Here is a 27,773-nt window from a genome sequence, read left to right on the forward strand (position 1 = left end):
GTTGTCGTTACCATGATTCTCCCGCACATGTGGCACCAATAATTCATCCTTTAGACTACTAATTTTGACCATTTTTCTTCCCTATGCCGCCGTACAAATGGGAAAAATAAGGTGCTTTTTTAATCAATACTTTATCGTTTCCTATTATAAATATTTATCTTCCTTTCTACGCCTGGAAGTTTGCTGGTCTGAGAGAACTTACGGCCGATCCGTTGGTAGACACTCTCCACAACGTTGAGAACGAAGGAGCGAGTGGAGTGAAAGTACTCGTCATCTGGCTTGTGCTGTACATCCAGGTAAAGTCCGCAAGCAGTCTCGGCGACCATGTCGAAGGCAAGCTTCCCTAGAAGGGGATGCACATCCACCCCTCCTCCCGCTACTTCCTTGTGCTTGCTTTCCAGGAGGTCTAGAAACCGATCCACAGCTTCGTTCAGTCCGTCCGTCATCTGGGATCAGAAACTGTGTGGTAAATAAATCAGCCTACCGGTACGGTAATACCCCCCCCCCCCCCCCACACACACACGCACAAACGCACACACACATACGCACGCAAGCTGCAGACTTTTTGCATTAGGCTAATGACGGTGAGAAATCATTTGCCTTAGGACCTTGTAACATCTATTTTAATATTTACTGGAGAACTTTAGAATGCGATTTGCGCCGCAACAGAATATAATGCCGGTCAATATTTTGGAAAGCGTAAGCTTACAGATCGCAACTTCGCCGCCGTGAAAGCCATGGACACAGAGCGCCTGACGAACTTCCACCGGTGGCCCTTGGCAAAGGAGATGTTGTTGCGGAGCTCTGGGTTTGAATTCAGCGTTCCCCAAACGTCCTGCGTTTTATTTCGAGGTATACAGAACTATCAGGACGTAGTGCTGTGCAGTCACAAAAAGGCAGCACCGGGTAAGGGGGCCATGAATTAAAGCATAAATTCATATCCGAACACACAACAGCTGATAATGGAAGACAGAACTACTGCTAAATGGTGCAAATAAAAAATTTGCTTCCTTTAATACGTTAGAGTAAGGACATTCCGTTCGGAGGAAGCAGTAGGCTGATAAGCTGAGACATATCAGCCACGTGAGTTGCATTGATTATCTGTTAAATATTTTTCAATCGAATGGTACTAGGTAATTGAAGATGAACAGCCATTGAGTGACGTACTGCGTTGACTGCTGGAAACTAGGTCGGGGGAAGAAACTCCTGGCCATGGTGGCCATATTTGAGAGTATGGGAGTGCATAATAAAAGAACCCTCGAGAGGTTTGTAATAATTAAAAATCACCGCATATTTCATCTGCGAATGGGAAGCGAAGTTCTATATAGCAAACAGCCGGTTGAAGTTAAGCTTCGCTGGACATTTTGACGCGGCAGAATTCTGCAAATACATTCCAGCTAATACATCCCGTTCTGCAAATAAATTTCGGCGTTGCCGATATCGAAGATGCTCACATATTGGTACAATGCCTCTAGCAGGTGGCACGTTTCAAGTCACATCGTGGGCACTGCATATTCGGTGAGCTTGTGACTTCACAAAACTGCAGATTATGGAATAAATTGCCAGGAACAGCCAACTTGGGTAGCTAGCTCCTTTGAGATGGGTTGAAATACGCTCGGACGTCGAGCTCAAGTTATTGAGTTGTGCTCTACAGATATTAGTAGACCCTTGTAAGAAGTAAGAAAATTAATTGTAGAACACTCAACTCCATCTCTAAGGCATAAAAAGGCTAAGAAGCACAATAAAGGTTTGAAAAAAAAATTAAAGGCAATGAATTCAACCGTAATAAAGATATTCGAGAAGAGTATAGAATAAATGTATTGAGACAGTGGTTCCTATTTGGTAACGCAACTTCATAAAGTGATGCTGATTCCAGAGACAAGCATGAATAATATCAATGTTCTCATGGCGTTTTTTGGAAGAACCGAGTAATGTCAAAAAAACTATTCATAACGGGATTACCATAGTGACGCACTAGATAATGAGATAAAGCTCGGTTCCTGACAAGGTACAAGAACATTCCAACGTCATTCTGCTTTACATTTAGCTTGCTTATTCCCTCTAGAAAAGTACGAATTGAAAACTTAGTCGGACACTGTGAAGGCGACGTTCATTTAGAATCTTGAGTAGATGACGCAGCCACGCTACCCGCCCACACCGATTTTCATGGCAAGTGCGAACACTAAAGGGCTGGACAATTAGGGACGTTCGCTATTCGGTTAAATATTAGTGTTCTGACAGAACAAAAACAGTTTTAGTTTTTCGTTTTTGTTTTCTCCTTTTCCACTATGTGATAACAATCGGCAGCAGGTATACTCACCCCTCTGTCAACGAACAAGGAAAAGTCCTTGACAAACACACGCCTCAGAAGCTCTAGGTCATTGACCACAAGAAACGGGGCATCGCCGTTGAAAATCCTGCGTTGACAACGTACACAAGCTGACATTAATTGCACTAGTGCACACAAAAACAGTCGAAAGTAGACAGTGTTCACGCTGAGGCTTTGTTTCCTTCCTAGAAATAGCGACCAAGTATAATCTAGTAGTTGCAAATTGGCACTGGTTCCTTCCTGAGAACTTTTGTAGTTCATTTAGACCAACATTCACGTCATTTCATTTTTTTTTGCACCGGGAATCCAGTCATCAGTAAAGTCACCTTTCGCGCTTCCTTTTCCAGGACTTGTTTAGTCGAAGGACGTAGAAGGACCTCGAAAGCTCCTTTGTCTGATGCGTTTTCAAGGGCTGTAAATGTATCCAGGTAAACATTTTGTATAACGTTTTCTTAAGTTCATTGGTTGAGGCTCTGTGGTATGAAGGGTACCGTAGGCACGAGTTGAGGGCCTGAGTGGCGAGCTTAATTTGCTCGATCCCAGACGAGCAATGGAAAATGAATAAATTAAGGCAGTGCCTAATAATATTTGATGACAATGGGCAAGCATCAGGCAGTCTTCTTGCTTTTTTATCGCTTCTGTATTATATTTCGTATGTACTCCTAATATTTTCACCTGCTTTGCAACTTAGTCCTTTGCTGTGTATACTTTTTCCTTAAATTCGCCAGGTAAATCACTAAAAAGTTCACTACGCTTTTTGCTATTTTATTCGTAGCCATTTCATTTACTCCGACCGATTTCTATTTGCTATTAGTCGTTCTAAATGATAAGAAGTTATTTCTTGATTCACAATATTCTGTTTCTGTGCACATCGCAGATGTCAACAGCAAACACAATTAGGAAGGGCTTATTAAGGCAATCCTTGCATTATTTTCAAGTTAACATTTTTTTTCAATGATAAATTAACATTGTGATCATTCTTTAGCTGGTAGGTAAGCCACTTCCGATTCTTGTTTCTTTTCCTCTTGAAGCAGGCGGGAAGGTTCGTTTCGACAATTTCCACCTGCTGCCCGTATTACAGGGCTAAGTTACCACCTCTGCTTTGTAACCTGAAAACGATATACAAATGTGACTGGCAGCCCTTTTCATTTTTTATTTTATATTAAAATACAACTGGCTCAGTTTGGGCACTGGAAATAGTATGCTGGAGAAACATGCCTGAGACATGGAGTTATGAAATCACAAGGATAGGTAACGCACTGGCAAAATCTTACCCATAAATATCACCGTATGCCTTTGACCACTCGTCCAAGACCTTGATTGTGTCCTGGCATGTATGGGCATGGAAAATGCGAAGAAAAGAATCAAGGTAAAAAGAACTGAGTGTGATGTGAAACTCTACTTGTCAGTTTCTTGGAGCTAAGATAAAACGAGCTTAATTTCACTACGCGCAGATTAGGTGAAGTATTTGTTTATTGGGTAGTGTAAAAAGTAAGGCGGCCCAGAATTGAAAGCGAAAGCCGTAGACTATTCAAAACATTTGCCAGATCCCTTTCTTTCAACGACTGTTTTTCGTCATCACCAGTGTGTGCCGCTTTGATGATTCAGGCTTGTGTCTGTGCGATATGAAGGATCTGCGGTTCTGCGGTTCGCAAATCCTCCGATAGCAACACGCACGATAAGGCATCGCTTCCCCTTGGCATTGCACATCATCCCCTTGGATGTCGGCAGGTAGCTATTCTGAAATTCGCGCCGTAGCCCAAGTTTTTCAAGGACGCTGGGCTGCCTAAGCCGGCGAGAGTGAACCTGATACATGACATTTTTTATAGAGTTTCATTTTCGCCTCGCCATGACCGTGCCACAAAGAAAAAAGGAAAAGTATTGCCGCGACTGCATTTCGAAATCCCGCCAAGGCGAACAGATCAGCATCCCTGGCCCAGAAAAAAGCACTATGCTATCACCGCTGTTTTCCTTTAATGCCTCCGTAAAAAACACTATACAAATACAAATAAATTGTACATGAGCCAGTGCCACAAAAGAATACATGCTAGAACGAGGGGAAGTAGATGACTATGCAGTATGAAATAAAACTGACGACGATTGAGGGGGCACCTAAGTGCGCAAGACAAGCCAATGTTTCGACAACCAGTCGCTTTGTCGAAACGTTGGCTTGGCTTGCGAGCTGAGGCTCCGGCTCAACCCTAGTTCAGTTATCTTTTTTTAAAGAAACACGTGGTTGTTTTGAAATTTCTTCAGGAGTGTCGGATCAAAACCAATGCTCACCCACTTAGGGGATCGCTTTGAACTCGATAAACATTTCAAATAGACCAAACATTTTCAATGAGGTCATCACGCGCCAACCGAACATTGACATCTGCATGACGAACAGCCATCCTCGTCTTCCACAAATTCTGAAGGCCCAGGTTCATAAACATATTATTCGATACTCCCTCATCACTTTCATCCGAGAGGTATCGAATTCCGTAGGGGGTTATGGGAAGAACTTTTTGAAACTACTCTGTACAATATGCAAATGAAATATGGCCTCGCAGCGATCAATGAAGGCATGTTCAACTGCTGCTATTTTTTTTACACAACAATCCGTTAGCCATTGACGGGACAAACATTGCTTTCTGCTTAACCGCTTTCTTAACTGGAAGGCTGTTATAATACAGCTGGAAGAAAGATGTCCCAACACAATTTGTAGGCTTCCTTTCGACTTGCGGCAGTACAACCTTTTCTGGGCCACTACAATTAGCCGTCCCGTACAGAGGTACAGGCATCATGTTGTTGACTGTCTTAATTAAGACAGAAAGTGTGTACTTCGTCTCTGTAAATCTTATATTGCCGCCGTTGATTTTGCCTTGTGTAAAACGGCACCACACTCTCGCGGTGTGCAGCAACATCGTGTTCCTCAGGTTCCAACCGCAACACACCTTTGTCCTGTACAGTAAACATTGCCATTTATATAAAATTTAATCTGTGCTGCTCCATCCTTTAACTTAGGTAAAGACGCCATACACATCAGCAATGTGAACAAGTGCGGGTGAGATCGGCGAACATATTGCGAGGTGAATTAACCAGACGACGAGAAAAAAGGGGCGGCAGGGCATAGCGGAAGTCACTCTTGTTAAAGAAAGTTAACGCAGCCGTGCCAGTTAGGCTTTCGACACCCCAGAGCAACTAGAAGCATAACCCGTTGTTAAGAAGCTTGCCGAGAAGCTCGCCAAGCATGACAGCGAGTCAAGATTCAAGCGTCTACAGCAACTGCACATGTGGTCAATAGCTTGGTTCCAGTTAAACCTCAACAACTCTTTCTACAGTTGTCATCATGAGCTGCGATACCTTCATTTTTATGACTAGTTTATCATACGCAAGCCTTTCCTAAGGAAAAGAAAAAGCTAAAGCTTTTTTACGGCTGAAGGCGGGTGTGAATGTGTGAATTGTTATTCAACTTAAGGGTTGGCACTCTATCTAACGGCGTGTCAGTGATGGCAGCGCCACACAAAGACGTTGATATGGCCTGGGGATCAGTGCGCTAGTCTTCCTTACTGACCACTGTGCATAAAATGCATGATTTTACACTACCTTCGCCGCAATGGACGCACAGCCGAATGCTGTGCGAAATCTTATAGCCTAAACACTGACGCAGGTTACACGCATTCGTAAAATTTGGCAAACATTCCAAAGAATATTTATTTATATGTCTATAGGGCCGTTAGTAGTAATTAGACAAAAATGTACAATTGCAGTAAAACAAAGTAATAAAAATGGAGTAAGCAGTGCAAGAAGCGACTTAAGTATTAATAAAGAGAAATCGTGGTAAACAGGCTGAAGAAAGGGATAAAGACATATTAGTAAGAAAATACGTAAATGCAGCATAAAAATGATATAGTACAAAGTATCAAATTGGCTCATGAGCGTATGATGGCCGACAGACTAAAAATAAGATAGGCAACTTAACATACCCTATACGCATCACGGAAAGTGAGGATATTATAAATAGGACAAGAGAGTTTCTTGAAAGGAGAATCATTGTACTATAACAGAGCGAGTTTTCTAGCTGTGTAGCAAGAGCAAAGGTGAGTGCAGTTATCTCTCCGTCGGAGCGAACATGGGATTTAGCGAACCAGGAAATACATCCGTAACGGGTACAGAGTCTTTCTAACGCGTCAAGGCTGCTCCTCAAGCTCATAGTTTTCAGCCTAACGGCACAATGCCAAAGAAGAGAAAAACGAAGAGAAGAAGAAAACGAAAGTGACTCAGACAAGTGCAGACGTATACGTTGCAAGAAAAAAAGGGACAGCTCATTCTATCTCTATCTCAGAAACTTTGACAGAAACGTCTTCTTTGGGTTAGAATTTTCGGTTTTTATTTTCAAAGCATTCAGCTGACGTTTTTTGGTGTTTATTTGCAAACACAACTTCCTTTCTGTTTTTCGGTTAATATAACTTTCTGCTTAAGAAATCGTGTTTTTTTGTTTCGGTGAGATAAGAGGCATCCATCTACAGTTAAAGGCCACGTAGTTTTCATTTTGGATTTTTTTTCTTACATGTTGTATTATCGACTGAAGATAAAGCGCACAGGAAAACGCACACAAGAGAAGATGACACAGGACACGCGCTATATGTACTCACCTGTACGTAGCGCGTGTCCTGTGTCATCTTCTCTTGTGTGCGTCTTCCTGTGAGCTTTATCTTCAGTCAAAGTTTCAATGCACCATCTAGCCCAACTTCAAGTTATGTTGTATTGTGCACTTTTATTTATTGTACAGTTGGTCATATATACAGCTAAACTCTTGAAAGGAAATTATTTTGTCGTGATGAAAATTAGCGTTATGACAAAACACATATGTAAAACAAATTCGCACTTTGGACAAAGGAGTAACTCAAATATTAATTATTAAGATCAAATTTTTTGATAAACCAAGTCACTTAAAAACCAACGCTCTTCTCTCGGTTTGTGTCTAAGAAATGTCACGTGGCAAGAAACTAGTGGGCTGTGGTCTTCGTGATTTCCTGGAATCACTTGCGCTGCAAATGCTTTGGTCTGTCCTCCGCCCCTAGAAGTGCCTGCCTTGTTGCAAGCGCCCCACCTCGGACGCTTGTTATGTTTATGAGGGTCGGGAAGCACGGCTGACATTCCCCATTCGTGAGACCATGAACAACGCCTCAAAACCCTCAACCACTGTTTTTAAACTAAAGATCCCAATGTCCCACATCATTCCCCTGGATTGAACACTGTTGTAATGTTCTCCCGCCTTCGAGAGTTCGCGGTGGGCATGAAAAGTTACTGACCTTTTTCGGCTTCAACCGAACCTTTTAATATGTTCTCGATGTACCTTTATCGCTGTATTTCGGTTTAAACCGAAAAGTCCAACCCCAAACAGAAAACTCACGCGACACTAATTTTCCGAACCCGTTTGCTCGATATGATAGAAATCTGTCTTTTCACGTGTTGTTTTTAGTCTGCTTCTGCTCAACATTTTCACGCCAGAAAATACGGGTGTACAATCGTTGCAAGAGTTGCGGTGCTCAACATGGTTCGCATCTTCCTTATTCTTCAGATCTTTTGGGTGCTCCCTGATCCACTCGTTGACGCAACGCCCTGTCTGTCGGATGCATGATCTGCCTCATGTCAAGGGGATTTCGTACACATTTGTGGCGCATTCCACAAAAAATATACCGGGCCTCGTTTTACGTACACATTTTTTATTTCCACCGGGGATGCGTCGGGCCATCTTTTTATTGGTTGAAAAGAGCAACCGCATATTATGTCGACTGGCCACTTTTTTGAGTTCATGGGAATTTTCTACTTACGTAATGCTTCTGGCTTTGCTTTTGAAGGGATATTGTCCCCTTCTTCATTCCGAGCTTCATCTTCAGGAGTGTTTATTGTAACAGCGACAACCACCGAACAAGAAACACCAGCGGCCAGAAGGCTCGGTGATTTCAGAAATGACCTAGAATGTCACGTACACACCACTTTCCGAGTGCAGATTAGACAGAGTTCAGCGATTTCCTCTTCACCGTGTTGGAAGGGGAATCAACAATAGTTTATTTATTTATTTATTTATTTATTTATTTATTTATTTATTTATTTATTTATTTATTTATTTATTTATTTATTTATTTATTTATTTATTTATTTATTTATTTATTTATTTATTTATTTATTTATTTATTTATTTATTTATTTATTTATTTATTTATTTATTTATACCTCAAATGCCCCCTTACGGAGGAGTAGGCTGTTACAGTTAATTGGCGATGTCTTTCAATTAATGCTTTGAAGTGTGCTGGATGAGCGTGATCCTCATCTTTCTTTTTGGTCTCTTGGGGAGTATGACCAGCAAACGTGCTTATCCGTAATGCTGCTGCTTAAATTCAAGAACAGAAGGCTGGCTTCAACCTAGGTTAAATTGAGACTTCTGCGGTGCTCTTTGAAATCATTAAGTAGACGTTGCAGAATATCCTCATTGGAAAAGGTAAAAGTTCTTGTTATAAAAACTAAAAAATCATTGACTTGTAACAAAACTTCTTACGAAGAAAGTCAGTATTAGATTGCTTAAAATGATCATGTCAGTGACAATCAATGCTAGATAAAAGCACAATGCATAAAAGTGTATGGGCATATGACACAATGCCGATCCACTTTTGCAGGTAAAACTCACTGTGAAACGCTATAAACATGCTATACAGATAACATTATAAAGGGCCAAATATTTTGGCGTTCAGAAACGAAATGGGCCCGTCATTGACAACTCATTCCTTGACCGCCGCGAATAGTTCTTGGTGCGGAACCAAATAAAAGTGGTCGTCAGCGTCAACCGAAAAGGCATATCTTATACATCGGTTTTCGTTTAGGAACTCAGCCGCGTCGGTAAAACTCCTAGCTATAGACGAATTCTTTATCTTAAGATCATTCAACTTTTTAGAGCCATCGGCTTATAGTTTATCGCCATGGGCACCTTTCTCTTATGATGACGTTGTGGACGTCGATTAAATGTCTCACTTCAAAAAACACAACTAAAAGTTATGTTCAGTTAAAGCAAACCTTTGTAGCCTTTAGGAAAATGTTCTTTTTTAGCATTTTTTGCGAGGAACAAGTAAATGCAAAATACGTTTTTTAGTTTCTAGCTATCTTTTGCCATTACGTGAAAAGTAAACAGAAAAACTACAAAACTAGAAATTACTATAGCATTGCATAAAAATCTATCGTCACGATGGAAGGACAAATTATGCTTTATATTGGGCAGGTTTTCGTCGTTTTTGAAATATATTCTCTTAGTAAGACATGGGAGGAGAAAGATCAAACTTCACATACTATTCAACATTGATAAGCACTTAATCTGCTGCCTCTGAACACCTCTGACAAAATCCAGTCGAGTTGATATGGAGTATGAGGAGGATGGTCATTACTATCTGATAATCATTTGCCTTGGAAAATACATTTATGCTAACTTTACGTCGTTGTTTAAACGTTTATAACGTTTTTTTTTTTACTCCGGTGTAGTTACCCAATTCTGAATTACATGTCGTCCAAGGAGGTGGATGTTCAACAGCGTGCCAAGTGTGGTGGCTGTAACGAAAGTCAAGTTAGGTCTGGGGGAACACTCATTACCTTGCCTCATTACCATTACCAAGAAACGTTTTATCTAAGACGATCGTTCCTTGTACAGCGAATCTCGCATTTTATAATTTAGAGGGTCATTTCGAAAACCTTCGCGTTATTGTTCCGCTGTGTGCACATTCTGAGAATGTTGTGGGGAGACATCGCAGTTGGTAAGCTTCCAGAAGCACCGCTGCCGTAATCAGCATAAAGCGTATTCGCGCATATTCTTACCTCGTCCAGAAAAGAGGGTATCAAGGTTTAATTGCAACACTACGTTGCTTTTTCGTCGTCTCTTTCGCGATGGTTCGTTCGAAGCCGCGATATAAAAAAAAAGAACACCAGAGCAAGATTGTAGGGAGGATTGTGCAGGAAGTGTTGATGCACCTTTGCTCAATCGCATCACAAGATTCGTTAATTTTTTGCGTTGAAGACATTCGCAACGAGATGTTGGAGCTGCTGTTTCATGGCGTTAAGCGTACTGTTAATCTTGAGCAAGAAATCCCTATTCATTGATAGGACAAAGGGAAACGTGCACCGTGACTGCCCGAGCACGATCTCAGGTACCTACGAACCGTGTTTTCACACAAAATTAAGAACCATGTATTACTGAAAAATACACTGTGATAACCTATTTGAAATCAATTAGTGATAACGAATATTATGGGATACACAATGCGAAGAACAGAAGAGCAGGTAACACAGCAGCATGAATGTTTGAACCATGCTGCGTAGTAGGTGTGGAAGATAACCAGACGGGCTGAAGAGATTATGTAGTTTGTTTGTAAGGATAGCTGCGCCCGGTGTGAGGGCAGTGTTATAAAAAAGGTAAGAGAGAGTGAATTTTTTTTTTCCTCAAAGAGTTAGCGCCAAAGTTTGAAACGCTCCTTAGCTGTTTGAGGACGCCTTAAGAGCGGCTCGCCTTACTTTAGTAAATTTTTATACACGCCTTATTGAGGGGCCCCTTGAGGCCTCCCTTGTAACGCCCTTTCCTCAAAGTAGGTTACTGCTCTACCTTAATGGTCCCTTTCATCGCTCCTTCAGCGGAAAGGACGCTTATCTGCACAGAACTCGATTTGTGCTGGCGAAGTAGAGCGTCTCTGGTAGCTCTGGCGATACCTACTGCGAGTGGAAAAGCGCGCAGAGCAGATATTTGCTGCTGCTCCTGCAGGGCCCCGCCGTTGTAAACAGTTGCATGTTGCCAGACCAACAATCTTTCTCTGTCAAGCCAAAGATGGCTTTAAAGCAACGTGTCAGATAAAAAAAAGGAGAGCACATAGGAGCGCCCTTCGAAACAAACACAAGTTTATAAATGTCTACTTTCTTTTTTTTTTTTACAATTTGAACCATTACACTTCGAACATTAGGCACATATTATCGGCACCAGACAAAAACAAACGGCTCTTCGTCGCTCTGAGTGAGTCTTTAGCCAAGGAGCTGCTAAGGATGGTTAGAAATTTCGATGCCTCCATTAAACGCCTCTTTGAGGTTAGGAAGCACTGAGGGCTCCTCGTCGAAGGTAAGGAAATAGCGCAAGCCAAGGAGCGTTCCGAAAATCGACCCTTAGCTTGGTAGATGAGGGCGATCATTGGGGTGACATGTGTCATTGTCACGTTGTGCACTGTATTCAATGTTGCTTTGCGATGTCAGCTAAGGCTGAACCGCTACAATAACTGAATAAATACTGTGGCCATAGTCACCTGGTTCCAGAGCTGATGAAAATTTCCTGATAGCAAATTTGGTTCCGGACCTGGAATTCCTCTTTTCTTGAAGAAGTTGAATCTGTTCTGCCGCCACCTGCGTGCATGTGAGAAGGTAAAGGGTTCTTTAAACCTCTGAAAAAAGCAAATTATATGACTTTTTTTGTTTCGTTTGTTCCCCTAACAGCAATCCACCCTAAAGAGATAGCCAGAATTAGGACAGCTGTATAACAGCATTTATGATAAACTTTAAATATATCTCCAATTCTGACATATGTTGTACACTCAAAACGCGCACAGTTTTCGCACCCAAGGTTTAACATTAAACGTAAAGAAAATAAATCTTCGGCAAATATGTAGGCTAACTACTGAGACTTTCCTCCCTAATATTTTTTCCAGTGCCATATATTTGTGGGGAAACGTTGTACCTGCTACAGATTAACTGCATGGACTTGTTGAACCCTTTCGAGGGTACTTTTCTTTGGCTCATGATAAATATTGCGGCATGAACAGTCATACCTGCTTTTGCTCGATATCTTCACAGGAATTGTTCATTCATTATCAGACGCCTGGCGATTAAGGCACTTTATAAGTAAACATTCGTCATTTAATTATGCACTTCTGAAGCTTGATAGAGCCGGCGAGTCTGAAAAGCAAAGATACAAAAGGGAGCACGGTTGGTCAGAATTCTTATTTAATCTTTGTAAGGAACAACACGATACTTTTTTTTTTCTCTCCAAATAATTGCCGTCATTATGAACAAGTTCTTGAGCTCAGCAACTCGCTTTAGAATATCACAACTTTAGATGTCTACCATTTGCCTTGTTAAACATGCAGTGACTCCTTGTGCCAATTTATCAATACTGGCGAGGTGTTCATTGTACATGTGATTACTTTGATAAAAGAAAACTAAATATGACTAGATTGTAAGTCAGGGCATTGAAGGGATTTAACAGTACCTCCCTCCCTAATTTTATTAGACAGGAGGCGGGATTATGCGCCATTTAGCCCTGTAAACCTGTAAGTTAAAGTATCTGCTACGATTGTTTAGAAGGCACCACTGCAGGTCATGTTTCCATGAACCACTTAAGGTGCTTTTTCTTTGGGCCGTTTTAATCAAGGAGGCACGGCCCCGAATATTGATCGCTTGTTCTCCTGGAGGTTACGATTCAGCATTTAACACAGAAAGAAAGGTTATGTATTGACACGTGCTTCGGAAGCATGAAAGTATATGTCTTATGCTACCTGTTATTTCTTTCCGTATGACGTCAGCAGCCAGTTTCGTAAGTTTTTCGCCGCTCTATGAAAAGCAAGTGCAACCTGTGCCCATCCGGATAACGCGTGCTACACAATTGAGCCCCTATGCCTCGGTCGCACTCATTTAATTTATCATCATCATCATCAGCCTGACTATACCCACTGCAGGGCGAAGGCCTCTCCCATATTTCTCCACTTAACCCGGTTCTGTGCCAGCTGCATCCACTTGACCCCTGCGAACTTCTTAACCTCATCCGCCCACCTAACTTTCTGCCGCCCCCTCGTTTAATTACTTCCGTCAAAATGACGGGGCCGGTAGAAAGGTGCATGACACCAGAAGCAGGGATTGAGCGCTGGTAAAATTGGCTTAGAACATCCTTGCCAATTGGAGATGAAAAGTGTTGGAGAGTTTTTGTGACGGAGTATTCTGGGAATTTAGGAAGCTTGCGGTAGTCGCTAATGTGGCTCTCAATATATAAAAACTGAGGCAAAAAATAACACGAGGTAGTTTGCGGGTGTGCTATATGAGTGGGGAATATATGCTACTTATCTCACTATCTTCCTCAGCACACAGTAAAAGAGAAATACAGCAGCTCGAGTTTCTGAAACTTTAAGGTGCCAAAATAAATAGTTATCTCTCAGGTAGCCTGTGCATCTCAAGGACACTAAACCACCTGGCTTAGCAGTCTACAAAACATATACAACTGATGCCAGTGATCGAGTTGATACCTATCGTTGTCGGCCTTGTGCACTAGGCTTGCATAAAGTAAGTGGAGAAAAATATAAGAGGACGACATTTGGAGACATTGAACGGAACGCCAGGTCTTCTAAGTCCACTAATTGAGAAGGGCATCTCTTTATTTTTTGCCTCTACAGATGTCACTTACATGGACTCATTGACGGTGTTAGAGATCTTTAACAGCGTTCGTGTGGCATCAATATCCTACATCTTGATGATGTCTATTTTGCCTCATTGCATGCGTGACGAGAAGAGCAGCATTCGTTCCATCTATCGTCATGCGCCTGTTCCCAAATAGCGCGCTTATGTCTGTGTCAAAGAGTTGTGTAAGCATCGCCTTTTGCGTCCTAATTTTCTCAGTATGTGAGGATAAAAGCCCCGAAGCCTCACGTTGTCGATTTGAAAAGTAGCGGTGGAGTGCTTCGAATTATTCCGAGAAATTTATGGTTGTCTAGCGCGTGCTGACGCGATGCAGCCCACCATGGTATAATAATTCACCTGCATGCAAACCAGCCACTGCGATGAGAATTTGGAACCACCATTTGGTGCACAGGAGCGGAGTACAACAGCTGCCTAACCACCGCGTTAAGTGTCATGGCACAAGTTTTACGAATGCTTCCAAACTCAGGGCGAGTTGCATGCTGTGCTTGTTAGCTCTGGTGTATTGTTATGGTTATTAGCTTTCCGCACAGCGATATGTTCGTGGTCTGCTACAGTTGCCGTTTACACAATGCAACCTTTTGTGGTCCCAATCGTTGTACCACACTCCACTAAGCTTTGCCCAGACCACTGCCTGCGCTTGAGTCAGTGTCATCCACCACGTGGCTTCGAGGCCTGAAATCATGCCCAGTAGAGTGTTTACCTGCATAGAGGACGAAACTCTCCATCTAAACTTTCAGCTAGGTATTATTGTTCAGCTTTTTTTTTTTTTTTTTTTTATGTCGTGCTCGCTTTGACCGATATGGCTGCCACGACTGTAGGAATTACGTGCTCAGAAAACATTTTCTGTAAATTCCCCAGCTCATTGAAGATACGCCGGAAACTTCGTATCGATGTAGGTAAACAAAAAGAAAAAGGAAAACCAATCGGTGGCTTGACGTCACCTTATCACAGCTGTGGGGAGGCCAGATAAAACAATTTAACAGGCCAATGAACTGAAGAATGAGTATGAGCAAAACGTACGTAATGTGAGAGCGCGAATTCAAAGCATTGAGCTAATTCTATAGGTAAAGCGCATTAGAAGGTGGAATACGATGAGTTGGGCAGATAGAATTAAGTAATTTGCGGGGAATATTGTGACCGCATCTGGAAAAGGGCTAAGTAGGCTTTTGCTTTGCAGTGGAAGTAGTTAGGCTGATGGTTATTAGCTTTACCATTAAGTATCTGCGTATACTATGGGACGCAGACACTGATATTACACCTTGGTTAAAAGCCTTGAAATGATGTGGGCGCGCTAGCTATCTTCATCTTCGGGGCTTCATGCGGCCAGTTGCCTTTAGTATGGTCTGACGCAATAATAGTAAGAGTTAGGGCTTCACAGCGGGATGCGAAGCCTTGTCTTACAAAGAACTGAGATATTTTGTTCTATCAAAGGTGTATGGTTGGTGTCCGCGAGACGTGCTTCATCGTTTATTTGGCCTATGCATTTAGTGTTGCTTGACGCAAGCGCTGCGACAGGGAAGTTCTCAAACATGCAGCAAGGTTTGTCCCTAGGGCAAACATGCCATACCAAGAAATATCAATGTATGTATATCAATGTACTATCAATGTACCGTCAATGTATTCTTGTCTTTTTCATCTTCCATGTATCTTGAGACGATTTTTTGCCTTTTCTGCTTTAATTTCCTTACTACGTATTCCCACTCCTGTCCAAGACATTCCGCGAAGGCTGGCTGTATTTGCGAAAAAAAAAAAAATTAACATATGTAGAGATGTGCGAATTTATTGAACTGATTTAGACGCTAAATCCGGCTCCCCTAAATCCGGATGTTTCCCTAAAATTCGGTTCCTTAAATAGAGAATTCAAACCTTTTCCTAGTATTGTGCCAAAGCAACTGATCTATCCAGAAGAAGTAGCGAACCTTTTCTATTTCAGTATTGATCGCTGTACATAATATTTCTCAAAAAGTGTGCGCTCCGTGATTTTGTGAAGGCAGATTTCAAAGCTGCTATTATAATTCTTTATCTACGTTTTACTATCTTGCACTCGCTGAGAAGAGAAATATATGATACCGGGATCCCGCGCATGCCTTTTCGGCAAATACTGTTGTCCCAATTTCATGACTTTCAACCAGAGTGACGCGTGATGCAAAATGCGTGGTGTCCTCCCTAAACTGTTACAGGTGCGCTATTCAACATGAACATGATTGCGGAGAATTGCGTAAGATATTTAGGCAGGAAAAGATTGTTTCGTGGTTCGTCGGCAGTTTAAAATTGCCGGATTGCAAGGAAGAAACGATAACTGCTGTCACGAATAATAAAAGCGCCTACGAAGCAGTGGCGTATAATACAATTGAAACCGACCAGCTCAATTTTTTCTCGACTTACCTAAGTCGCTACAAAATATTGGTTAAAGCATCGGTGAACCAACATTTACAGTCATGGATGAATTTCTACGATATAAACAGAGCGTTCTGCTTGAACGGTCGCTTGTTAGTTGCAACCTAATTGACAAGGTATTCTATCGGAAAAAAGGAGGTGAAAGCGCGGCCGCTGTGAACATTACGCGGCTTTAAGCACCTTTAGAAAAAGGGCACGAGGATGAACAGAAGCAATGCCATCAAAAAGGAAGTACTTACCTCCAAGCAGCCATCACAATGAGAAGCACAGCGGCGGTGACCGGGATAATCCACCCAGCTAAGGTCGGCGACATGATGGCGTACCCCGGAAATCCAAGCCACTTCGCTAATGCAACGAGAACTGCACGCGATGCGAGAATAAACAGAGAGTTAGGTCACTCAGCGTCTTGTGATGGACTCCATCTACACTCACCACACTTAAGAGAAGGAGACAGGTGGCGCAACAAGTCCTCGACTGCGCAGCTGTAGTCGGCACACCAGTCTTCTTGTGACACTAAACTAAAATGCCCAGTGGTCAAAAAACAGCTATTGCGAGAGACGTGTATTGGATACTTAGCGCAACCTACCTCGGAGAAAGCCTTCTGTCCTTACCCCGTAGTGCGGAGCGCAAAAAAAAAAAGACAACCCCCTTTTTCTTTTACAGCTTCTGTGCCAGCTTGAGAGACACTTGCTCCAAGGTCAGCGCGCGTCGTTTCTCACCACTCTGAACGTTGCTGGCGGGCGATGCGGGCAAGATATCTGTCATTTTTTTCCTTATTTGTTTTGCGTTTCAACCGGTAGCGTTTGTGACTGCGCCGATAAGGTACACGTGCATTTGCAAGTAATACCGCCAAGAGCGTTGGACTGCGCAATAGTTGATTGCTACCTTGCATGGATAAAGAGAAAAGCCTGAAGCAATACCACATTTTCCGGTTTGTAGCAACATGATGTCTAGCAGTCCCAAACTGGCTTATTAAATAAAAGCCTGAAATATTGAAATTTCAGTTTTCTCCGGAAATTACCTCAATCAAAATAAGACATTTGATACACAGTTTCTCAAAAGAGAGTTTTGAATGTGGTCATTATATGCCTCATTTATTACACATAAGGGCTATAATGCTCCCTCGCAACCTTTTCTAATGGGGTTTAAACAATTTAACGCTGCCTCACAGAAAAATAATGGTGTACGATTATTTACGAATAATATTTTTGATAACGATAAAGAAGCTAGATTAAAACTTGTCGCCTGGTATTCATATTTCTTTAACGTCGTGATGTTTCCCTAATTGCGGACAATTTCTGATAGCCGCTTCTAAGTTTCTTCTGAAGGAGAGCACGAGTTTAGCTTGAGGTGATATAACCCCAATCGGATGTTACCCGCAGCCTCCTTCAATCCTTACGGACAAAGAAGGAAGGCATATTACAGATAATATTGCTCTTAGAAGAAGTAAGTATAATGATAGCAGCATAAGTAGATCTAATAGCAGTAGTAATACTACGAATTTACCTTCCATATTTTATTGGAAAAGTGTGACCTCTACCCATCTTCATAGCCCCGCGTCTTATATGGTGAAATACTTCATGAAAAATCAAAATCAAATGCAGAGTACCCAACCCGTTGTAGAAAAAAAAAGAAATATTTCACTATGCGCTCCCCCCCCTACGACTCCCTCACCTTCACCAAAACTGTCACGAAGACAGGGATTTATGGGAAAAGGTAACAGGGCAGAGAAACACGGTCAAGACTGGGGTTAATTCACGGGAAACGGTAACACAGAGACACAGAGTCATGAGTCCGCAGTCCTAGCTAGAAGAAGCACATGAGAGCCTACAACTTTTTCGTCTTTCAAACTCTACCTCAAACTCCCAGATGGCAGTACTAAGACGTCGACTTATATGTAGTAGCAGGTACTTACCGAGTCCAGTAACGTTGTTAATGATTTTCCGTCGATGCGTTTTAAACTGTCATTGGCCTTGCTCCTCTTGTTAGGCGGTGCATGTATGGTCATAAATCATTTTGGCGTCTTGTGGAAGCCTTGAGTTTGTTTGACTTTACTAGACCTGTTTTAATGCGAAAGCATTATTTCGCTATGTTCACAGATTTCTGTCCCAGAACGTGTCCGCAGCAGTTGTGAGAAATTGAGAAGTGGTAGAGGTTAATTAGTGGTCAATCGATAGAGGGTGACCTAATGCCGTTGCCGAAAAAAAGGCCAAAAAGTTAATTAGGTAAATAAACAGAATAACTAGTTCCCAGGGAAGGAAAGACGCAATATTTTCACACGTCCTGTTGACACCTGAATCACGCCGTAAGGAAAGGGACGAAAGTGGGAGTGAAAGGGGAAAAAGAGGAAGGGGTGCTGTAATGAATGTGACGCCAAGGATGTGACATCACGCAACCGGAAATAGAGCCGAAAAAGGGCACAGGAAGGGATTGGTGCGCAACTTGAAAGTAAAAATTGGTTCACAGGAAGTGAAAGGCGCAGTAACTGTCACACTTGCTCTGTGGACACCCGAACCACGCCGTAAGGGAAGGGAGGAAGGTGGGAATGAAAGAGAAAAAGGAGCCGTAGTGGAGGGCTACGGAGCAATTTCGACCACCTGGGGATCTTTAACGCGCGCTGACCTCGCACAGCACACGGACGCCACTTCGTTTCGCCTCCATCGAAACGCAGCCGCCGCGGTCGGGTGCGTTTCGATGGAGGCGAAACGAAGTGGCGTGCGTGTGCTGTGCGATGTCAGCGCACGTTAAAGATCCCCAGGTGGTCGCAATTACTCCGTAGCCCTCCACTACGGCTCCTCTTTCTCTCTTTCCACTTTCATTCCCACCCTTCTCCCTTCCCTCGCGGCGCGGGTAGGGTGTCCACAGAGCAAGTGTGACAGTTACTGCGCCTTTCCCTTCCTGTGAACCAATTTTTACTTTCAAGTTGCGCACCAATCCCTTCCTGTGCCCTTTTTCGGCTCTATTTCCGGTTGCGTGAAAGTAACAACTACTAAAATGGGTAAACAAGAAGTGAATTAGGCAACTAGAAGCAACCAACAGCACCATCCGCGCTTTCGCATTACTCCAATGCAGGTTCTGAAGTGATCTTTAATTTTTGTTTCAATTTTCTAGCAGACTCGGCGAAACCGACAAAAATTTCATATTTATTTCGCGGTTTTCAGTAACGTGCTCTTTCTTCTTCTTGTGGTCGGTGCGGCTTTCAAACAATAAATACGCGTTTTTACATTGTAATGTGGGAATATACGTAGCTGGAAGGCAACAATTATTAGACATTTCAGCATATGGCAGGTGAGCTGCCATCTTTTTATGGCAATTAGAGCCCATAAACTGAATATTTAGGACACTATTCAAAATACCATTCATTAAGCTATTAAAGCAATTACAAATTATTAGTTACTTTTGTATCAACCTCGTGTTTCAACAAAACACAAATGGAGCAACCTATTCGCGAGCGCGAATAATCAGATATGTTGGTTGTTAAACAATTTAGAAACAGTGACAGCGACTTGTTCACAGTGTGGATGAACTACTCTAGTTTGTATTGTGCCTCGAGTAAAAAATTTAAATGAAGGTTTTCCTGTTTCAACTCCCCTTCACATTTGTATGGCCGCTGAGAGAACATATGAAAAGCTTGTCATTATATTCGGCAGCCTCGAGCATCTGTGCATTACACTTCGGAACCCGTCGAGCCGCGTCCGGCTTTCGAAGAACCAAGAATCCAAGAATTTTGAGCCCAATCAAGGCCATTTTACTCTGCGTTACAAGACATAAAATATCCGGCTAGACGAAAGCAGCTGAAATTGAATTGGTTTTATGTTTTCCGCGGGCACATTACCAGGTAAGTCTGAAACTTTGATCTATAAGTATAACTAAAAGCTGCACAAGTATGGTACACTTCCTCCTTACTGTGCTCATTTGTTGAGCACTTTAGCAATTTCGGGGGCGAGCTGATGTTCTGAAGGCTCCGCTATTGTCAATGTAGTAAGATAGATGCTGAGAGGGTGCTTTCAAAAGGCATGTAATTGGTGGAGAACCGTTTAAGAGGAAGTTGGTGGACTTAGGATGCATTGGTGCAGCTAGCGTTTTCCAGGGTTGAAGCTTTTGAAGGGCATAAAATCAGCGTACTTCAGCGCATCCTAAAGGCATAATGCAAAAGAAGCTGGTTTGCCGATGCAACCACCGAATATAAACGTTGCTAGAGGCTACTCTCAAACTCATCGGTTTATGAGAATGTGCAGATTTAGTAAAGAAAGATGCTGAGCTTAAGAATAAAAAAAGCTATCTTTGGCTTTATATCAGTTGACCTGGTTTCACAAAACTCGCAGGCGAGTCGCTTTTAGGCGCAAGGGAAAAGCATCGCATAACGTAGGGTGAAGAATTGCGAGCCGAAGGTCAACGACGTAGGTTCTCTTTTACACTATTTGTTAAAGTTTTCAAGTTTTTTTTTTAAACAAAAATAGTTCCAGGACTCAAATGCTCCCATCCATCATCCTCCTACTCCACTAACCTTTTTTTTCTTCATTTTTTTTGCTCTCACTTTTGTAACAAATTTTTGCTGAAATCTGTTTTCTGCTGTTTTCAATATCGCTATGCTGAAAGATTGAGGAGGGAGGAGTCTAATATATAGAATACGCCCCCTTCTCTCGCCGTCTCTTCACGGCGATATTTTCCCGATATGGGAGCGAGAAAGAACGTTTCCTTCAACAAACTTGGTGAACGTCTTCGCCAAATGCGTTTACAATTCATTTGAACTTGACCCTCTGGGAGCCATCTTAAAACTGATTCCGACTTCCGTTGCAGCTGTCCTGAAACTAAACAAAGCAAGGCGGGCCTGCGACACCTTGGAAACCTGCTGGTTTCCAAGGAATGGCCGCCGATTCCCGTCCACGTGACAACATGCTGATAGAGTTATCAGGGTCGCTTTCGGCCGGCTTTTGGCATTCTGTGCTGCCACAGTCGTGTTGTGTCAAAACGCAGTAACACTAGAAGCCTGACATGCCACCACGGACGCCTAGTCATGCCAAAACTCTCACGGCTACGGCTTTAGGTCTCATTGAGCAAGTGCGCTGGCAAGCTTGTCGGTGCGCCCATCTTTGCAAATAAAAAAAAGAAGAAAAATAGGGAAATGTTCTTTGATTTGCATACAAATGGTTTTCTTATTTTCTAAATGAGAGAGGGTGGAGAGGTAGGGCTTATAATTGGTAAAATACGCTATAGAAGCAAAAGTGAAGTTGCAATTATTAAACAGAGCATGACAACAGTCTGGGGAGCTACTGCATGCGACCACCTGATGGCGTTCGATGACCTATTCGGGCAAACCCCTTTTGCTTTAAACATTCATCATCATAATTTAGCAACTTTAGATTCAGGAGCCGTTCGATTCAGTCAGTCCCGAAGGTCGCACGGGCAGCTTGTTATTGGCGACGGTCAAGGATCGCATGTAGGAGGGACAAACACCTCATTGCACGCAAAATGGATGAAGCGACCTCAGTTTAGAAAGATGCAATGCACTATAGGGCCATGCTAACGGTACCAAGACCAGATAAGTTTTTTTTTTTTGGAAACCATACACATTAATAATTGAAAGAAAAGGGTAGAGAGGGGGGGGGGGGGGGTAATTTTTTTTTATAATAAGCATAGTGGCTTTGAGAGAAAACTGTGGTAGTCTTCGCAGCTTGAACAAATCCGACCAAACCTGAACTCCAAACGGCCGACCTCGATGACTGCCGTATATTGTAATATTCTACTAAATGCCGAGGGAAACTTTTAGAAAATGTATCAAACTTTCATGACGTGAAACGAAACGAGTCTTCCAAACGCACCTCACCATTTCAGTTTATATAGCATAATAGCATGTCAAGACTCAATAAAGTAATATTGTGGGATAGTGATGCTCCTTGTGTACATAAAGCCTTAGAACAAAAAGAGGAGATATACTTTGAAGGCAGCACTTCTCTTACTGCGATCCTCTTGTTAGAAGGGGTGAAATGTGCTGCGATCACTTCCAAAAGCGAAGCAAAAAAGTGTAAGCGCGATAGAAAGTAATTCAGCTTGGAGAGGGAGCTGAATGAGCAGTTACACATATAAAACACATCATTTAATATGCCTGTAGAAATGTACGCAATGCTGCTATCAGCTTTCTCGCCTCGGCTACGCGGTGTCCAGTGATACAGTTTACAACGTCTTACAATTCTCACCTGACCAGCATGGCCGTCGCACCGCTACCGCTAAGCAGTCTCTTAAATATTTACCTGATGTGTGTGTCGGCCGCATTTTCTGCGATTCTTAGCGTTGCAGAGGCTAATCTTCACACGACATTAAGGTCGTGGCTGAAGGGGGACTGCGCGAAGTTGTAAAGTTGCTTATCTTCCATCTAATCTCGGCAACAGCGGGCGCATTTTAAGAAAGCGGAAATGCGAAAAATACTGTGCTGCTCGATATCACTCTGGCTTGACTTGCAAAGCCCGATGAGCTCTGAAATGATCTGCAGGAGGAGGAGGAGGAAGCTTTACTGAGGAGAATCGGGAAAGCACTTTCTTCGTGGGAGTTCGCTTCTCCTCAAGCCGCTCCAGGGGTGGTCATCGCTCGATGGCGCTCGACGACCTCCTTGGCCCAAGCCGTGATGGCGTGTTGCCGGCTCGGATCAGAGCTAAGCAATGCGGCCTCCCACTGTTCCGAATTGGTAATCTGCAGGCCCTCCGGGGGATGCATGCTTTCACATTTAAACATGATGTGTTCGAGGTCTGCCCTCTGGTCACCGCAAAGTGAACATGAGGGGCTGTATTCGCCTGGATACCATTGTGCTAGCTTATGCGAAATACAGCACTTATTTGTTTGAAGTTTTCTAAGTAGTGGTTGTTGTGATTTGCTGAGTGTATAGTGGGGGTCTCCGGATATTTCAGTCTGTTGTTTTCATACCAATTCGTAATTCCTCTGTACGTAGGGTCTCTCTCGCGAGCCGATCTTAGTTCATCATCATCATCATCATCAGCCTGATTATACCCACTGCAGGGCGAAGGCCTCTCCCATATTTCTCCACTTAACCCGGTTCTGTGCTAGCTGCATCCACTTGACCCCTGCGAACTTCTTAATCTCTTAGTTCGGGGTAACGCACCTCCCGGCCTACGACGAATCCTCGGGCATACTGATGCGCCACCTCGTTTCCAGGAGCACCCGCGTGTGCGGGGACTCACAAAATTTTGATCGAACGTGCGTTTTTAGAGTAATCAAAAAATTTCAAAATTTTGGCTGCTGGTTGATGAATTCTACCTTTTGCGAAATTTCTGATGACTATTTTTGAGTCGCTAAAAATGTGTTTGGAGTCCGTCGTGACAATCGCCAGAGCTACAGCCGCCTCTTCTGCCTCCTCTGGTGTTCGTACTTCGTTTATCGTCGCTGAATTTTGTAAGCGATACTTGTGATCGACTAGTGCCAGGGCATAGGCTCTCTTATTCCCGTATTCTGCTGCGTCCACATATGTCGTATTTGGTAGACTGGAATAGTATTTCTCTAATGATTGGGCTCTTGCTACCCGACGCTGCAGGTGAAACTACGGGTTATTAGGTAGTGAAGGGACTACCAGTATTTTGTGTATTGGACGGGGAACCGACGTTACCTGTGAGTGTCTGCTGTCGTAGTGTATGTCGGTCTTTTGCAGTATCTGTCTTCCGGTCGATGTTGCGGTCAACCGCTCGTACTGCGCCGTGAGGTGTGCTTCGACCATTTCTTCTAGTGTGTTATGTATCCCCAGTTGCATGAGTTTCTCGGTAGCCGTGCAAATGGGAAGACCGAGTGCTGTTTTGAAGGACTGCCGAGTAATGGAATCGATCGCTTCTCTTTCCTTGGCCTGTAGGAATGATCTGCAGGCCTTTACTGCGTCGTACCTCTCCATTTCCCCGCCTTTTTCTGTGCCTCCGTCACCTCTTTCTCCACTCTGAGGTTGGTGTGTCCACAGACAATGTTTCACCGGATATTGCTTTTTCTTAAAATATTATTTAAAAACAACATTAGAATAAGGGATCTCAGCGGCTGCAACACGCGTATCGGTAACGTTTAAACAGAAGCTTTTATTACGTTACGCTTCAGGCATGCGATCACTGACCCCAGAGGAATGACGACTAATGAGAAAAATATAAATGAGATGGCAGAGAAACTTGAAACTGGCCGGCATGGAATAACTAAGGCATGCAACTGATAAACGAATACCTTTGACGAAAACTGAGTTTTCATAAGAAAGAAAGGATCGCAATTGGCAGAATACATGCGGCATCAATGCAGGACGATTTCACCGAAGGACATTGTCCATGAACATAATTTTTAATAATATAATAATAATAATTGGTTAACCGGAAGGGAAATGCGTTGTATCTGTCACACGTGTTTCTATGGACACCTGAACCACGCCGTAAGGGAAGGGAGGAAGGTGGGAATGAAAGTGGAAAGAGAGAAAGGGGAGCCGTAGTGGAGGGCTACGGAGTAATTTCGACCACCTGGGGATCTTTAACGTGCGCTGACATAGCATAGCACACGGACGCCTCTTCGTTTCGCCTCCATCCGAAAGCCTTTCTTTTTTCTCTAGTGGCGCATAAAGTGATTGTGGGCGGACTGCTTAACCGAAAGCTATATACAAAGCTAATTCAACACAATATTCATAACAAGCAAAATAAAGACCATATACCGACACCAGTGATGATTGATTGGCTATAATGCTTTAAGGAGATTGTATAATGACAAGCCACGTTAGCCATAGCCCGATTCAAAGTCATACCAAGAAATAAATCCAGAATTCGCATAGCAAGGCAACACTGAATCCAATAATGATTATTTAGTCGTAATAAAATAATGACGTACATTTCATAATGACTGACCACATTAGTCATGGCCCAAATCCAGACCATAGCCAAAAATTCAATGAAGCATCCGCATAACAATCAAATACCGAATCCAGTCATGTTTAGTTGGATATTATGCGTTAATAATATTGCATAATGGCTATAGCAATATTAGTCGCAGCTCTAACTCAGCTCTAGGCAACAGTGCAATCCAGAATCTTCATTACAAGCCAATGATAGCGAACGCATTACGCTCTTGTGTGCTTTCGCATCACTGCACATAAGAAGACTTAGGCGCATCCCTTGAATTTTTGTTTTGAGGAATCGATGGGAATATAAACATGTTGCGCTGCCATTCACTTCAAAACGCTATCAACCATCTATTCTCGCTGAGCCTTGGTTGCGTCAGGTATTTGAGGCTTTGATTCTTCAGCAGAATAAACATAACCCCCTCAGCTCACGGAGCGCGGAAACGGAGAAATCGCGTGCCACAGAGAAAGTCTCTTTCTCCCTCTCCAAAAGAAAGAGAGGATCTAGGACGTTTGTTGATGCCAGAATCGCAAAACTGGCTGCATTGCTGGACGGATGAACGACCGACGGGGCGTTGGGAGGAGTCGAAGCCTTTCTATCGACATGCGTACCAGCTCCGCACAAGATTCAACCTCCACCTCTCCCCGCTAAAGGGGAAACCAAACACTCCCACTGATCCACAAAGGGTTCCTGACACACCTATCCATAAGAACAACAGCAATAGCGAAGCAGTCCCATAGATTGAATAGATAACCAGGACAACGTTAAAACTGCCACCAAGAAAAAAATATTTTTGAAGGTACAAAGTCCATAAGTAGCTGAATAAATATGAAAAACGGTAATATTTGAGTGGGATAGGAGAAAAACCATTATAGAATATCTATAGGCTATACTCAACGGGTGACAACATCTTAGTCATCATTGGACGCGGATAATTCATCAATAATATGCCGCTAAACAAAATATTAAAAAGGGCTGCGAGTCATTACTCTTTCCTTGCAGAGTACAAAGAGCAAAGCAGTCATAATACTGATGACTGAAGTTAGGAAAGCTCAAGTTAGCAAGTTACAAATGTCATTGTAGCATCAAACATAGCATCCATGGTATCGAGAAGTCCATTCTTGATGCAATTATTCTGTACCAAATAGAAATTTAGGTGAAGAGATACACAGTGCCTTCACACTTCGCGCTTTTAACGCAGTCTATAGCTTCACTGGCATCATATTTTGAGTTCTTACGTACGCAGAATCAATGGTTAATTAGACACGTCTAACGGGCTCTGCAGATGAAGTTATGTGATGTTAGGAATATAGAGACCGGAAAGTGTGGCGTGATAGGGTCCATAGGGCCACGAAGAGTCGGACACGACTGAACGACTAAGTGAACAGAACTGAACGTGTTCCAACGCTGCCAGTCATGACATGTAGGCTACACAGGGTACGATACATACACTGACGAAGCATGCTCTTTGCGCAATAAATATTTTCCGAGTTCACACCAATGCACACCTTTTTCTATTTTTGTTGACTGTAGCCCCGAGTAGCTGATTGTTATCGTAGGTCAGCTGCTGATTTATGAGAAATGTGCTGGGGTTTTCGCGTATGATAGTAGTACTTTCAACCCGGATTATCTTTTACCTTTGCCAGTATTGAAAAGATTATTTGTTTCACGTCAGTCATACCCGCGTTATCTGAGGAATGTGTCAATTTGGTCCCTACGTCGGTTCGCAGACCGCTTCGGCTAGCTAAACAATAACATCGCAAGCTTCAAGAATAAATGACGTACCCTTGAGCTATCATTTTTTGAGATGAACTACTACAGAAGTTCTACACGCTCAAGTAGCTAGCGGTTTTCATCTTCAAGGGCTTTTTTTCTTTCTTCTTACGTATTGAGTTCTTTCTATACCTTTTATTTCTCTGTCTGCTGTATCCCTTTCATCACAAGTGTGGTTAAAAAAACGTAATGCTACAATTTGTGATTTAAATTGAAGTAGACTGCTTTTCGGAAGAAATTTAGCTCCAATTTCCAGTGCCTACTCTCACAGATTTCTTTGCCACCTTCCCTTTTTATCGAATCCATAGCTTCATCTGTTGTCATCAGTCATCCAATACACTCTAAGCTATAAACGAAGATTTTCGTTGACAGACCGCTCGGCAGCAGCTCAAGAATAGAAACCAACGCACGGAGAGTGCGCAAAAGACGTTTCCGCTTACCTGCAGCGTTAAGGAACGTCCGTGAATGTGACAATAGGCTTACTGCTGCCGAATAGACCACCTCCGACTATTTATCTCGGATACAGGTGGCGTGTCAACCGTCAGCGCAGGCGCGGATTTCCCGTAGGTTTGCTATCCCCCAGTGTGCTGAAGTAGATGCGCCGCGCGTCAGCTTCGGGTGTACAGCTGATTTCAGACGGATGTGCCAACGAAAGCGGTATTTCTGGACTGCAAAGAACAGGATAGCTACTGACTGCTGCAGAGTTCTTACTGGCACCGAGTTTAGGCCACGTTTTGAACCAGCAGTAATAACTTGTTCAAAGCTCATGGATTTTCATGAAAGCCAAATCACTCTATCGTGCTGGCAAAGCCTGTTAGTTATCAGAAGTGCGAAGTAATTTACTCATTTGCCGCTTTTTATCGCAAGAACGTCGGTGTGCCTTTACCTATGAACAAATTAATAGCTTCGTGAGTTATACATACCAAATATAACTGAAATAGCAG

The 27,773-nt window shown here is 42.8% G+C and overlaps 1 protein-coding gene across 1 annotated transcript in view; it reads right to left on the reverse strand.

Moving 5' to 3' along the window:
- LOC146189864 (cytochrome P450 3A31-like) overlaps positions 1–27,296 on the reverse strand; it is a 54,303-nt gene extending 27,007 nt beyond the window's left edge. The window contains exons 1-7 of the mRNA XM_084603335.1: positions 27,270–27,296; positions 16,435–16,555; positions 11,641–11,737; positions 3,604–3,656; positions 2,321–2,417; positions 710–835; positions 203–446 (exon numbers count right to left, since the gene is read on the reverse strand). Of these exons, the coding sequence (XP_084459461.1) occupies positions 203–446; positions 710–835; positions 2,321–2,417; positions 3,604–3,656; positions 11,641–11,737; positions 16,435–16,508 (691 nt within the window). The 5' untranslated portion in view covers positions 16,509–16,555; positions 27,270–27,296. The remainder of the gene's footprint in view (positions 1–202; positions 447–709; positions 836–2,320; positions 2,418–3,603; positions 3,657–11,640; positions 11,738–16,434; positions 16,556–27,269) is intronic.
- Positions 27,297–27,773: the final 477 nt, after the last annotated feature.

Source organism: Amblyomma maculatum, chromosome 5 (genome assembly GCF_055883805.1).
Source record: "Amblyomma maculatum isolate TAMU_Amacu chromosome 5, ASM5588380v1, whole genome shotgun sequence".
NCBI lineage: Eukaryota > Metazoa > Arthropoda > Arachnida > Ixodida > Ixodidae > Amblyomma > Amblyomma maculatum.